At 39.9% G+C, this 14,179-nt stretch overlaps 1 protein-coding gene across 6 annotated transcripts in view; it reads left to right on the top strand.

Annotated features, from left to right (window-relative positions):
• Window positions 1–14,179, top strand: part of ADD3 (adducin 3) — a 92,009-nt gene that overhangs the window by 54,523 nt on the left and 23,307 nt on the right. For 5 of the 6 annotated variants that reach the window (XM_063405341.1, XM_063405344.1, XM_063405339.1 and 2 more), the window contains one exon: window positions 13,091–13,314. In XM_063405341.1, the coding sequence (XP_063261411.1) occupies window positions 13,120–13,314 (195 nt within the window). In that variant the 5' untranslated portion in view covers window positions 13,091–13,119. Of the gene's footprint in view, window positions 1–8,498; window positions 8,720–13,090; window positions 13,315–14,179 lie in introns of those variants that run through there. The other variant, XM_063405342.1, reaches the window with a different exon arrangement.

The raw sequence follows: 14,179 nt of genomic DNA, 5'->3' as shown, positions 1-14,179 counted from the left end.
AGATGCAAGAATAACAATGAAAATGTGGTTCTCTATTTTTTCTTTTGACATGGGATCACTTGAGTGTTATTATTTGAAGTGTCTTACCTTTCTGTTAGTGGTAATGATGCAATTGGAAATGGAAGAAGAGGGCATAAAAGAAAATTCAACCCCTACTAGTCCATTTCTCATTTTTGTTGAGTGCTTTTATTGCACAGGTGTAGAACTAACTCGGGTCATTGCTCACTGGCACTTGGAGAATTTTGAATGCTGGTCTCCTCTCAGAACGATGAACTTATGCTATTTATAGATACCAGTCTTAACACTGGCTAGCCTTTAGTATGCTTTGAGACTTCATGCTGGTTTTAAATTTATCCTACAAATTTAAATTTCCAAACATACCTCTTGCTTTGTTCGTGTTTCAGGAAGCACTCCCACCATGGGCACAAACGCTACTTATTAAGAAAGAAAATTATTTGCTCTTCTATAGGATTATCCAAGTTCCCCTTTGATTATCCATGTTTGCAAAATTATGCTTGTTCACAGCTTCAGCTTAATTATCATGGGAGGTTAATTTAAATGACTGAATCTGTGTCTGGGCTTATGCTGCAGGTCAGAGAGAGGTCCAGGTAGTGCTTGTTCACCTGCTGCTCTATGAAAATGAGATCTTACCTGGTCACGCTGTGCATGTATTCATTCCTGCCACTTAACTTTTGAACCTATTGGTTACTTTAAGCCAAACGGGGTACAAAGGTAAAAACGTTATTTGCTTTACAGAAATTGATATCTGGTTAAAGATGTAGGATTTTGATGCTGAGCAACATCCTCAGTCCTTGAAGTACAAGTTGCTTAGTCCATCTGATTATAGGGCACTGACTAAAAAAAAGTCCAGTTTAAGTGTCGATAATTAATTGAACTCGATCACAAGTTTGCAGAATCAAGAGGCAATTTAAACTCTTTAAAGACTAAAGCATACTTTGCTGCAAAAAGGGCAAAAACCTTTTAGGTGTATAAACTAGTACGATCTTAAATGGACAAGTAGCATTAAGGCATTGTGTTTCTGAACTTGTGAAAGTACTGTCATCACACAAAGCAGCACTTAGTAATTAATTTTTGTGGATACAAGTATGAAACAGCCAAATTGGAGAACTTATTGTTTTATCTTTTTATCTTTGTGGGTGATAGTTTCTACCAGAGAATGAAAAGGTGGAATGTGCTGTTGGCTCAGGATGGTTGCTGATTTACTTTTGGACAGCCAGGCATGCCCGTGACCCGCTGTGCACCATGCCAGGAGCAGCCAGGAAGGGATAACTTTGTTTGTTTACTTATTTCTTATATTTTGCTATTTATGTATCTGATATATAATTGTTAAAGGCTTCATATCCAGTGCCTCATGAATGTGACAGTTAAAAATAACTTCTAGAAAATAAAGCATCCATTTTAGTCTTCTAGAAACTACTGGTCTTCCAGTCCAGTATCACACAGGTACAAACAACATGTTAAATGTGACATGAAAATGAATGCAGGATAAATGTAATGAAAACCTTTCTTCAAGTTTCATCCAGCATAATTGTAGAATTACACTCTCTGAGGGACAGGGGTTGTGTGCCAGGTAGGAGTGTTTCTCGTTATGAATTCCACTTTTCTGAGTTTGAAGCCAGAAGTCTCAAGAAAAAGTCTGTTCATATAACACAAAACTTTGCATGCTTTCATCACATCATACTGACTGCTTTGCAGTACAAACTTTGATTAGTTTTGATAATTTATCACAGAGAGAGAACATGTACTGATGAGGGAGGCCAAAATCAAAATTCCTTAGCAGTTTGCTAGAGAATTAAAAAAAAACAAAATTATAAACCCACAGCAACTCATAAATGGCATCTTATATGCTTGTCTCAATGCAAACTGGAAGCATCACTCAGTAATTAAAATAAAAATAGAAATCCAGCTATCTCCCTGCCCAAATGATGCAATAAATTAGCAAGTTAGAGCAATGCATCTTACAATAAAAAAATAAATCTAAGTACTGCCCAATTCTAAAAGCAGCACCTAGTCCTACTCTTCCAGAAACTTAGGAGATCAAACTCCTGAGGCCAGATGAGTCCTGCGGAGTCCTTTTTTCCTCTTTGAATTAAGAAATGAGTTCCAAAAAAAGAAGTGGTTCCTCCCTATCCCCACTGTGGTTAAGGCAGAGCTCTGGCTGCCCTGGGTCAGCATTGTCCTCCACAGCATTCCAGCACGTCTGTGAGAGCTGTCGTGAAGGAGCCCTTGGCAAGCATCTAATCACCTATTATTCAGCACTTTATTAATCAAGTTTTGTGGTATTTTTTGGGCCTGCTCTTGCATGAAGATATTTAATTTTTTGAACAGTGTTAGGTTGATACAGATGTTTATTAAAAAACCCACAAAGCACCCAACACAAAAGTGAAAAACATAACTGAAAGACCTAGAAAAGATATTAGTTACCTTTATTCATCAAGCAGATGAAATCTCCATAGCCTCAGACATTTTTATGTATCATCAATAACTTACTTATGGTGTAAGGTGAAATGCTGTTTACCTAGGATGATTTCCATCAGTTATTCAAATATTCAGAAAGAAAAGGCATCACCAAAGCTCAGAACAAAATGTCATTTTTCTTAAAAATTGTTAATTGACTTTTAAATTTGTTGCTTTTAATTCTTATTGTTAGAGTTGAGAGAAGAATTTGCCTCTACATTTCAGGCTCTGAACTTCATTCCATGGGTAACATCAGATACTTCCACTCAGTATAAACATGCACAGGTTTAATTGCATACAAGCAAATAGCATTTTCAGGCCAGGTTTACTAATGAGCTTTGGAAATTCAAAGAAAATTGCTCCTAAGTATTTAGTTTTATCTAGGAGACAGATCCATCTAATATATTTGTTGGCTTCAGAATATTCTTGAAATTACAGACAAAAAAAAAGCCCCAGCAGAAATCAAAATTGGAAGGATTGTTTGGGGAAGGATTTGAGGGAAAGTCTTTAGTGGTGCATGTGTCTGATCAAAGGCTGTGCATGCCTTCAAAATTATAACTGAGAGGTTTTGCAGCTGGAATTCTGAGTTACTGGTGCTGCAGCTTCAAGTCCTGCTGTAGTACAAAGTGAGTGTCTTCTGAAGCAGTCTGTGGTGGATGGTTGCTTGTACTGCCTTGACTGCTGGGAACTTCTGTTCTCAGTACATTGGACCATCTCCTCTTCAGACATGAAATACTCATGCTTCATGCACCTGAGATCAAAAGAGAGGATGGGTTAAATCTCTAGGACAAGTGTTCAATATCAGCTGGTTTTCCATTCTAGGAACAATCACAGATGTGTGCAAGTCCCCATGATTTTGTGCAGCGTGCCAGGATGCATCCATGCTCTGTAATACCAGAATAGTTTGTTGTGGAGTGTCTTTTATTTTCCCAAGATTCCAGAGCTTACAAGTAATGATGGAGGAGAAGCATTATGGGATAACAGTAGATAATTGCTTGCTTGCACTGGAAAATAATAGTAACCTAATTATTAAATATTTATATATTCTGCTTTTGACTTTTAAAATACTGCTCTTACTACCGGGCTTGATGCTGACTCACCCTACACCTCAGCGTGTGTCTTACCAAAGCTTTTGTTAGTAAATCTTCAGCACTTGTTAGAGATGTGCTGGCTGCTGCTCTGGGCACATCTGCTTCTCTGTTCAGTGCTGTGGTTAAGTCCAAAGTGACCCTCTGCCGTCAGCTGGGCTTGCTTGAAGGTCAGGGGAATAGTTTTCCATTCCTGAAGGTATAGAAGACCTTTGGCTCTCTAAATTCAATTTGCTTTTCTAATACTATGAGCAAAAGGTGGCAGAGACAAGAAGGAGGTCAAATTCAGGCCAAGTCAATTGAGATTGATGTGCATATTTATATAAGTTAAACTTTGAATGCAAATGAAACTTTTTGCATATACTAGTTGGGTAGTTTGTTGGGGGGAGTTTAATTATTTTCAAGCAGGCTGAAGACAACATTTACTACGTTACTATACACAGAAAAAGTGTTTCTCACTACTGTAAATCCTAGGGATTTCCCTGGGAAGGATAATTAAAGCAACATGCTGTGAGCGCAGCTAATAAAGTAGTTGCCTTTTGAACTTTTGAGTAGGTTAGCCAGGCCCTTGTGGCCCTGCTCTGCTCCACACTTTCCCCTGCTCTCCTCCCCCAGATTATTTTTAACCCTTATGCTTTTGTGTAACCACTGTAGACTCAAGCTTCATGGAGAGATGTGCTTAGCACCATTAGGGAATGGTATTTTCAGAGGTGGGGGACTGAAACACTGCACTGTGAGAGGCAGGATTGCTTTAAGGCAGCCAGGACAACATGAAAAATTGTAGCATAAGGTATGTGTAACCTAAATCCTCTAAATATGATAATTTTGTAAGTATTAGGGATGCAACTAACCTCCATCAAATTCTGCATGTTTGTTAACTTTTCCCTTGTTTTGTTTTGACAGTCACAAACATTTGTTTGTAAATGCACCAAGGAGGGGAAAAATATCCCATATGCTAAGGCAAAACTAATTTTGGTAGTGGAGAAAAAGAAAGTCTTGGAGTTTTGGATGGGGTGAGAAAAGACATTCTCAGCATAATCTGTGAATAGTGATTTACAGATTTTTGCCTGTTATGCCATCTCATGGCTGATGTAAACTGTTAGTCCTATTAACAGAGCCTTCCCTCTGCACCTCAACTTGAGCTTGTCTTTTTAGAGCATTTGCTAAAGTAAGGGGATAGCTCTTTTCTCACAATGCCTAAGGTTTTTTCCCTTGCTCATGGCCAGTCAGTGGCAATGTGCCTGCTGCACAGTCAGGCCTGGGCTTGGCTGGCATCATTTGTCTCACATTTTCATCAATCCCTAAAATTGCTATTTGTAAATGATAGTTAAAAACCTTAAGACAACCATAAAGCCTCTTCTCCACATGTGAAATCAATATACGTAGTTGTGTTGTTTTATCTAAAATATTTTGCGTTTTTAACTATAGCTTTTTAAAATGCTCTTGTTTTCTGTTTAATGTGAGAATGATGAATAAGTCAGTAAGATGTTAAAATTCCTTTTTTGAGAGGCTAGCCAATTTATTTTGACATGGTCAAGCTTATATTGGTGTGTTAATGTGACTTATGTTATTGCTCTTCATATAAAATTTATGGCAGAGTGATTCAGAAATCCCAGGATGAACTGGGCAGAGTTATGCAGGGTGTGGTACATAATATTAATAAAGATACAATTTGTCCTGAAGACAAATTGTATTTGTATGATCGAAGACCTGGCATAATTTCATCTTTTCCTCAAGTTTCCAGTTACAGTTATCCTACTGAGATTAGTTGTTGGCCAGATTTCCCAGTGCTCAGTTGTGAGTTATGGAGGGCGTTGAGTTGCAATTCTGTACGGTCAGTGCATGGTGGTGGTCTTAAATGGGGTCTGCACTGAGCTGTTGGTGGTGCTAAAGGTCAGGATTTGATGTGAAGAGAGAGGAACTCCAGGGGTTTGGGCTATAAAAAGGTTTGGCTGCATGCTGCCAAACACAAGGTCGGTTGTTGGTGTAAATATTTGTAAAATCCAGCAGTTGCCTTGTGTCCATCATCTGGATTGCCCACCGTCTCAGCCTCTGACCCTCCAGCAAAACCCAGGAGGCAGCTGCTCTGGCCATGACATTTCTCAGGATAATCAAACTGCCATAAATCACAAAGACTTTTCATGTGCCCTGAGACTGATAAGAGGTTTCCCTGCTCTCCAATATCACACGTACCAGTGACCCAGGAGGGCTCCTGCAGGTTGCTGGGAGTAGCCCTTGTTACTCCAAATGGCTCTACCCAGGTTGAAGTGAATCAATGGATTTTAAAAATGTATTTACATAACGGACTTGTTTCTTCTACTCCATAACCTTTTGTGAATCTGCATATAAAGTGGAATTGTTTTCCCCTGCATCTGTGCAGGTCAGGGACAGCCCAAGAAAAAAAGTCACCAGAGGAAGCTAGAGACCTTGCAAGAGAGGGAGGGTGTTGTGAAATATGGAAGGCGGTGACTGCAATCAGCTTTTCCAGTTAAGTTTTTTCCACAGAGAAGTTCTTAGTTTGTAAGAACTGTGGAAGAACCCAGGTTTCATGTTTTTCAAGTGACATGGGGACATTGTTCAGCCATTGTCTCTGTGTGTGGGTTACGTGTGTGCCTACTTTCCCAGCTTAATATGGATAACTGCTACCAGAATGTAATCTTTTAATTTAGCTCTCTGTTGTCTACTGACTTGTGAAATATTTGTACTTGTACTTAATACTTGTGCTCAAGTACAAGTGATTATGCAGATAGGCAGAGGCAAGTCTTTAAAAAAGTGCTTTTTATTGTCACCCGTGTGAATTGTTTCACCAACAAATTCTGGATTCCTCCTCTGCTACTTTTCTGTAACCAGAAGTTTGCTTGTGTGATGCACAAGCTTGCTTGGGTTTGCTCTGACTTGCATGTTTTGTGCACAAAACTTCATAATCTCAAGATGTTCATATTGTCTGCACAATCTTAACAGATTTTGTGTAAAAGAAAAACGTTTCACGGAGTGGAGCAAGGAAATCATTACACTGCTGACTGCTCAGGTGTCACGCAATGCAGTGATGGCAACATCTCAGTTATGTACTGCTTTTCCTTGGCACAAGAAGTTCCACAGTGGGCAGGGTGTACCTTGGATCTGAACTCTCAGGGTTGTGCTTTTCAGACTGGTTTTGTCGTTTATCTTACTGACTCTCAGAAAAGGGTGACTGGATAACTTGCTTATCAAGGGTCCCCTCCCTTTTTTACATGAGAAACTCATGCAGCAGTGAAGGAATAGCAAAATGTAAATTATTATAGTTTGGGTCTACAGGGTTAAGCATGCAAGTTCATTTATGAGACTCAATGCATGCAAATAGCATTTGTGGCCATGTGGTAGAGCATATTGGATACATCAAACCAGCATTCTGGGCTCCGGAAGTTTTTTCCCCACTTGTGCTGAAAAAATGTTGGCAGGCCAGCCTGCAAATGTGGAGGTGCAGACTGCACCTGCCACAGGCTGAGTGCATTATAAGAAACCTTCCTGAACAGAGGAAAAACATCACCCCTGCAGTTAAAGGTAAAGCTCCAGGCCTCAAATTCTCATGTTCTGTGTGGTTGTCAGCGACCCACATAGTTCTCACTTCCTGACAATAAAGTGTGCCTGGCTCAGTTCCAGTTTACAGTGAGTAAAGTGCGAGTTGCACAGCTTGACTATTTGCGTCGACTTTAACATTGTGCGATATAATTGGGAAAGAATAATGCTTTAGATTTAACACAGCAACACAAAAACAAGGTTCCAATGCACTCAAGTGCTTATTTCTTAGGAAAAAAATGTCTTGCTGCTATATGGTCTCTTAAATGTGGTGTCTGAGAAGAGATGATAATTTTATTAGCTTGCTCTGTTTAAAAGCAGAGGGATCTAAATATGCAATACTTGATTAGACTATTTGATTAGTAGCCAGTTTGGGCTGTAGTATGACAAATTGTTTATGGCTGGATGGCTACTGGAAGAAATGGTATTAGACATCCCTGCATCATCATTATTTCAGCACAAACATTTGTGTAGATATGCAGTTAACTGGCAGGGTAACTGATACAGGTGAAAATTAATCCATTAAAAACAAAACAAACTTAAAAACCTTGCAGGCGTTTCTTGATATGAATCTGAAGATGTGATAAAGGGAGAAAGATTGAATGGCTGGGCACGTTGGGAGGAGGTATGACTACTTTATTTTTAAATCTAAATTATTTTGTGTCAATTTAGGGGTATAGTTTGGCTTGAGTGCTAGTGTACAGAATTCCTGTATATTAGTAAAATCAGTTAATAAAATTTTGAACAAACGCCACCTATCTAGTTATTTTCAGCTCCACAAATTGAATTTAGAAAATGCTCACATCTGAACACACATCTTACTTACCAGAACAATGTGTAAAGTAAGAAAATCCCAAATCCATTGTAACATAAATAATAATAATAATTTAAAAAAAAATCTGCCAACTCAGATGTTTATGGTATTTGATGTGGTGATTTGATCAGGTGAATTTCAGAATTAATTAAATTTTGAGGTGCTTACCCAAATTTTTTTTTCCTTAAAAGAGTTGCAATTACTCATTTCTGTGTCATTACTAAAATGTATACGAGGAAGGATGAACAGCTGACTTTCTAGTGCCAGAAAATAGCATTGGTGACCATTTTCTCAGTCCACATTCTCCTGCACATTTCCCCGTCCCTCTCCACCATTCCCCCATATTCCTGAAGTGTGTGTCTTGCTGCCAGCTGACGTACGTAGCTGACAGTGTTTGCTAAAGCCAAGTCTTTGATTCAGACTGGAACCTGTTTCGTAGGGAGGCTGGAACTGAGATCAAGAGACGCCCAGTTTGCTTCCAACAAGTCTCCTGGCAGACAAGATATTGGAGGGGGGGTGGGAGGGGGAAAGAGCAGACTGTTCCTTAAAAACAAGCAGGCAAGAAATTGCAGGAGCAGAACAGCTCAGCGTGCTGCTGTTCAGGGAGCCGCTCCGATGCGGGCTAGCCCAGCTCCAGTGCTCAGAGCCCAAATCAGTCACAGCAGTTAACGATGCCCTGCACACACTGCGGGTTTGCAGTGCTGGGAACTCTCAGTAAGATGGATTGCACTGCATAGAGAAAATGGAGATGTCTGAAACCAGCCACAAAAGATCAGCATAAAAGGTAGGTTAATGTTCTGTTGCTAGGTGATCTAATAATTTGGTCCCTTTTCTGTTACTCTGTCTGGTGGTATTTATTTTTATATACGTTCAGTACATTATGAAAAATATAATTTATATCAAGTCAGTGCTTTCTGGGGGGTTCTTTCTCAATATAAATTTTCCTCGCATTTGGTCTCCTGCACTTTTTTTTTTACTTTAGTACTTCTTGTTTCTCTGACCTCATTATTATTTTTGAGCTGTTTTTGTGATTTGACATTGAAAGTAGTTATTGCAACAAAAGCAGCACAGCAGGTTACTTAGACTTTACAAAGTGTCAGATGGGGATGCTCAGAATGTCGTGTTGCAACCTAAAATCAACAGTTCCAAATTCCTGGAAAAAAAATGAAGCTTTCATTATATAGAACTTACTCCTAAGTAGAGAGATACACAGCTTCCTGACAGAGAGGGTATGTTCTACTTTCTGTAGCCCAGTTACAGGTATAAAATACAGAACAGGATACGGAAGCCAAACCCATGAGCTATATAAGGCATCAAAGCAGGGGAGGACACGACCTGTTTTCTTTTGTATCAGAATTCAGTTCAGCATGAAACAGGAGGGCAGAGGGAGGAGGGGGAAGTGGTGTTAGTTTAACAAGTTACGTTGTAGCAAGACCTTGTGAGCCTTTTTATTTTACAGCTCCTTAAAAGTATTTTCAGCAGAGATGAGGATTCTGTGTAACAAAAATTTATCCGTTCTGACTTTCTGTTCTTAGGTTGGCCTCACATTGGAGTTGAACCAAGTGTGGGAAAACTGCACTTCTGTAACTTTGAATCTCTTTTTCGCGTGTCAGCATGTGCATGCTAGGTCAAAATGTGGGCTAAAATGTGTGCCTCAGCAGACCAAGAGTGATGGCTCTCACCAGGATATAATCAGATCTGAGTTTATATTTGATTTCTCTGTGTATGTTTGTCCATTCTGACCAGTCTAGATATAGTGTCTTGCTGCTATAGGGTCTCTCATTTCTACCTGTGCTTCAGTCTCTGCCACCCCATGGAGCATGCATAAGAAATGTTAGCTAGTACTGTTCATGAAGGTGGTACCTCACTTTCTTTAATTCATAAACAGCATTGGAGGGGGTGGAAGCCAAAAGGAGCCTTGCAGCAAAGCTGATTTCTTCTCTAGGCACAAGTATCACCCACACACAGACACGAAAAGGTGGGGGAGAGGATCCTCTATCACAATTCATAGATGTTGAGATCTGGATTTTCTGTAAATACTTTTGTCTTACTGCTGGTTCTGTGCTGAGAAGGAGGTACTGATTTTTTGGTCCCCTAAAGCTGATGGCATTTTTAACAAATGTTCTCTTTCTTAAAAAAAAAAAATAGTAGAAGATGCAAATAAATAATAAAAGAATGGTTGATTTGTTTGAAAATTTTCCAGAAAACAGTAGGGGTTATATGAAAGTCAGCCTGGGCTCAACAGAGCGGGCATTGAACCAGACCTAATAAGAACAACTGGACCCAACACTCACATTATGTTCAGTAATGGAGGGGATTTGTACTACAACGACTTGAATGTTGTAATCTTAATGGCTAGAGGTAACAAACCAGGCTGAAAGGAAAGAGGAAAATCTAAAATCCAAGGCAATTAGAAAAATCTCTTTCGTGGATTTTAGGTATTGCCAGTCACATTTGTGCCATTTTTACAGATGAATGGGCATTTCTGTCACTGTAAGAATGAATTGTAAAGTAATGGACTTGAACTAATTATGTCCTATAAACCTATAATAATAACAATAAATGTGTTTTGAAGTTCATACATGCATGTAGTTGATCCAGCCAACTGAGTCGATCAGCAGCTGAGCAAGTCTCATACTTGGGATTAACAGGATTCAGGAGCATTTTAGGGGAAAAAATGGCTGAATATGACAACTCCTGAGAAGGAGGAAAAGAGCAGGAGTCACAGCATGTCACCAAGCAAGGTTCTTGCTATCTGCATTTCTAGACTGCCTTTAGTTACCTACAGGTGCTGGAAGGTGTCTGGCTCAGATGGAGGTTCTTACCCCACACAGATGGAGAGCAGTGGAGGCTGACAGGTCTGTCTCAAGCTCTTCATACCTTATGGCATTTAGCCAGGGATCTCATAATCTTACATTTTCTCCTGATGGTTTTTTTCTTTTTCTTCTTAAACCTCACCATTTTGGGCAGGGAGGAAAGGGAAGTTACACACAGGGCAGAGGAGCAGAGACATAATACATGATTACATTTATTAGGGTATTTTTTCAAAGCTGAGCAGTGGTCAGATCCTCAGACACCATCCCAAGAGTTAATTCTTCAGAAAAACTTAAACTCCTTTTATACTTCCACCAGATTTTTCCCAAACGCTCACTTCCTTGAAGCAAGACCCTTGTTTTCTCCCCAGCATCCCCAACTGATCACACATCCCAGGCTTTCTAGAAATCAGTCAGCAAATGCTGAATGAACTCCTGCTGCACCCGAGCAGCAAATGCAAAACACACCAATGTGTTTCCACAGCCTCTGGAATGAGGCCATCAGAGTTCATGGAGTTTGTCTCCAGGATGTGAGTTATACATCCCAGAACATGGTATGTTCATCCAGCATGCCAGGTACCTCCTGGGAGCTCTGTGTGTGCAGCTGGATAATGTTGCATCCCAATTGATGTTTTCTTTCTCTCTCTCTCTCTCTCTCTCTCTGGAAAAAATAAAAAAGGCAGAAATAACAAAACCAATTAAACCTGTGTAACTGTTGCATTTCATCTCAATCCCAAATTTCATCATAATCTGTAATATACAAGAAAGTCATAGACTTGATTTTCTTGGCTCTTGCTCTAATGCTTTTCCATCTCTGTCAGTGGTTTCTTTCTGGAGTTTCATACTTGGTTACAGGGCTGCAGTGCCGCAGGATTTCATCCCTGTGCACTGCCTTGCACTCTCAGCAAAGGCGTTTGGGAATCTGTGGGAAACTGGCTGAAAACCAATTTGCATCCTCCTGCCAGCCTGGGTCGTGGCGTGGCTGAGCAGCAGAGGGTGTTACAAGGACTGAAAGGACTTGCTGCAGGCAGGACAAGGGCTTGGGCTTTGAAGCTGGTTTTGACAGGGGTTCCCAGTGTTTAACCTGGGAAATACGTGAGATTACAGTGGAAACAATTTAGATGCTCACACTGACTCACTGTTCACAGAATACTCCAAATGACAGTGACACAAACGAGGGGTGGGTGAACTGTGCCACAGAGCAAGGACACTCTGATCCACTGATACCAGAACGTCAAACCACGCTGTTGAACACTGCCTGACTTGGGCTTTTTCCTCTGAAGATGGGAATTTACATACCAAATATTTTTGCATGCAAATATTTTGATATTAAATGTATTGTCGACTGTAGATACTTGCATGCTAAAATTCATTTTCATAATACACTTATCTCATCCTTCAAATCCTGCTTCTCTTTGTTCCTCAAACCTGAGAAAGTGTCCCTCTTCAGTAGTTTTTGAGGAATGGTGCTCCTGAGTGTGCTTTTGAGCCTGATTCTGTGTATGAAAATTCAGGTGTCTGCTTCTTTCTTTTAATCCAGTTCTGCTTGTGTTTACAAATGCTTATCAGGTTTTTTAATGAGATTTTTAAGCTTTCTACCAAGACATGAAAGTATTTTTGTTGTTTTGAGTTTTTTTCCTTTTCCTAATGTAATGAGCTTAAGTGAGAATCTTTGCATACAATTGCATACAAAAGGAGAAAAGCTAAAGCTCAGCTGTTTGCCACAGATGTGGCCTCAATGCTGTGCAAACCAACATAGAACCTTCTCTGCAGTTCCCTCAATATCTCCAATTGTCTCACGAAAGAGCAGGCACCAGCTGGAGCTCTGTGAAAATTCCATAGTGGTCTTTGAGTGTCCTGAGGCCTTGACTTTAAGCTGTGGTTATGAGATGCTTTGAAAATGCTGTAATTGAGGGATTTCTTTGCAGAAGAGCAGATATTAAACAGGCCTTGTCTTCTGGGTGTTTGCTTGAACAGCTCAGGAAGGAGAACTGTATAAAAACCTTGGGAGGTAGTAAGTGTAGTGTAAAATGATAGAGGAAAGTTTGTTATAAAATGTACAATGGTCATTTCAAATGTCACTCGTAATTGTATGCATTCTAGTTTTTATTTTACCTCAAACAGAGATGGTTATGCACTATCAGAGAACTTACTCATGGTTTTTAAACATTTTTCTAGCATCTTTCCTAAATTTTCTGGTTTTGATAGTTACTCAGTTGTTCTCCTTTCATCTTAGATGATCTGCAGAGATGCGAAGGGACATCAGTTGTGTCCAGACTTGGAAGTTACATGCAGTGCCCTCCTTTGAGCTAACGTTTTTCCCTGTTTTCCTTTTGTTCCAGGGGAAGCCTTCCCTCCACAGTGTTGAAGCATGAGTGCTGATGCCAGCCAGGTGGTGATCACTACTCCTCCTGCAGCCACGATGCCTCACAAGGAGCGGTATTTCGATCGCATCAATGAGAACGACCCGGAGTATATCCGGGAGAGGAACATGTCCCCTGACCTGAGACAGGACTTCAACATGATGGAGCAGAGGAAGAGGGTCACCCAGATACTGCAGAGCCCTGTGAGTGCCAATAATGGGGAATAAAAAGGAAAAGGTGTTAGAAAAAAAGAAATCCGTGTCACAGCTAGATAGAATATCTCTGGACCGTCTTCTGAGAAAAGTCACTAAGCAGATTATCCAGCGTTTTGTTGGTGTAGTGTTTTGTCTGTGGACAAGCAGCCTTTATGGTGTTGTTTCTTCTCCTGATACTTTCATATTCTTATGGTTCATTGCAGTATTACAGAAAGATGTGGCTGGCTGCAGGGTTCCTAATTAAAACTTAGGGGCAGGGAAGAGAGTGAAGGAGTCACCAGTCAAATAGGAACAAATTAGGGCATTACATGGTGTTCTGCTTTCTGGGTTTGAATATTAACCTATCATTTGCATCAGGAATGTTTTAATTAACATTTATAATTGGGTTAAGTTTATTTAAAAGCTAGACTATGTTCTTTTTATGTCCTTGAGGGTGATCATACCCTTACTTGGCCATATTAGCACTCATCTACTGGTTGTGTAAGTTCAGTACTTGCACAGACTACATATAAAACTATTAAATCCATTGAACCGCATTCACACTAGTTATAATTTTTACCTTAATACCTGTGTTCTTTGAGTTTAACCTGATGGAAAATAATACTGTTGCCTTGAGTATTTTGAAGCCACAGGGAGTGAATAAGTCCTGTGGAGTGATCCTTTAGGGGTATCCGTGTGTAATGCGAGTATTCAGGATAATGGGACTGGGAAGGGGCTAAGCAGCTTTACAGATCCTTCTGTCTTCTGTTACTCTGTAAATTGGGGTGCTTCTGTAATTTTTTTGAAGCTCTTCCATATGTAAAGAGATTGCAAACAGCTGTTAGTAATCACCCTATTATAGTCATCCATGAAT

This window comes from Prinia subflava, chromosome 9, assembly GCF_021018805.1.
Source record: "Prinia subflava isolate CZ2003 ecotype Zambia chromosome 9, Cam_Psub_1.2, whole genome shotgun sequence".
Taxonomy (NCBI): Eukaryota; Metazoa; Chordata; class Aves; order Passeriformes; family Cisticolidae; genus Prinia; species Prinia subflava.
Note: the sequence above shows the minus strand (reverse complement) of the source record. Positions and strands in the feature narration are given on the sequence as shown.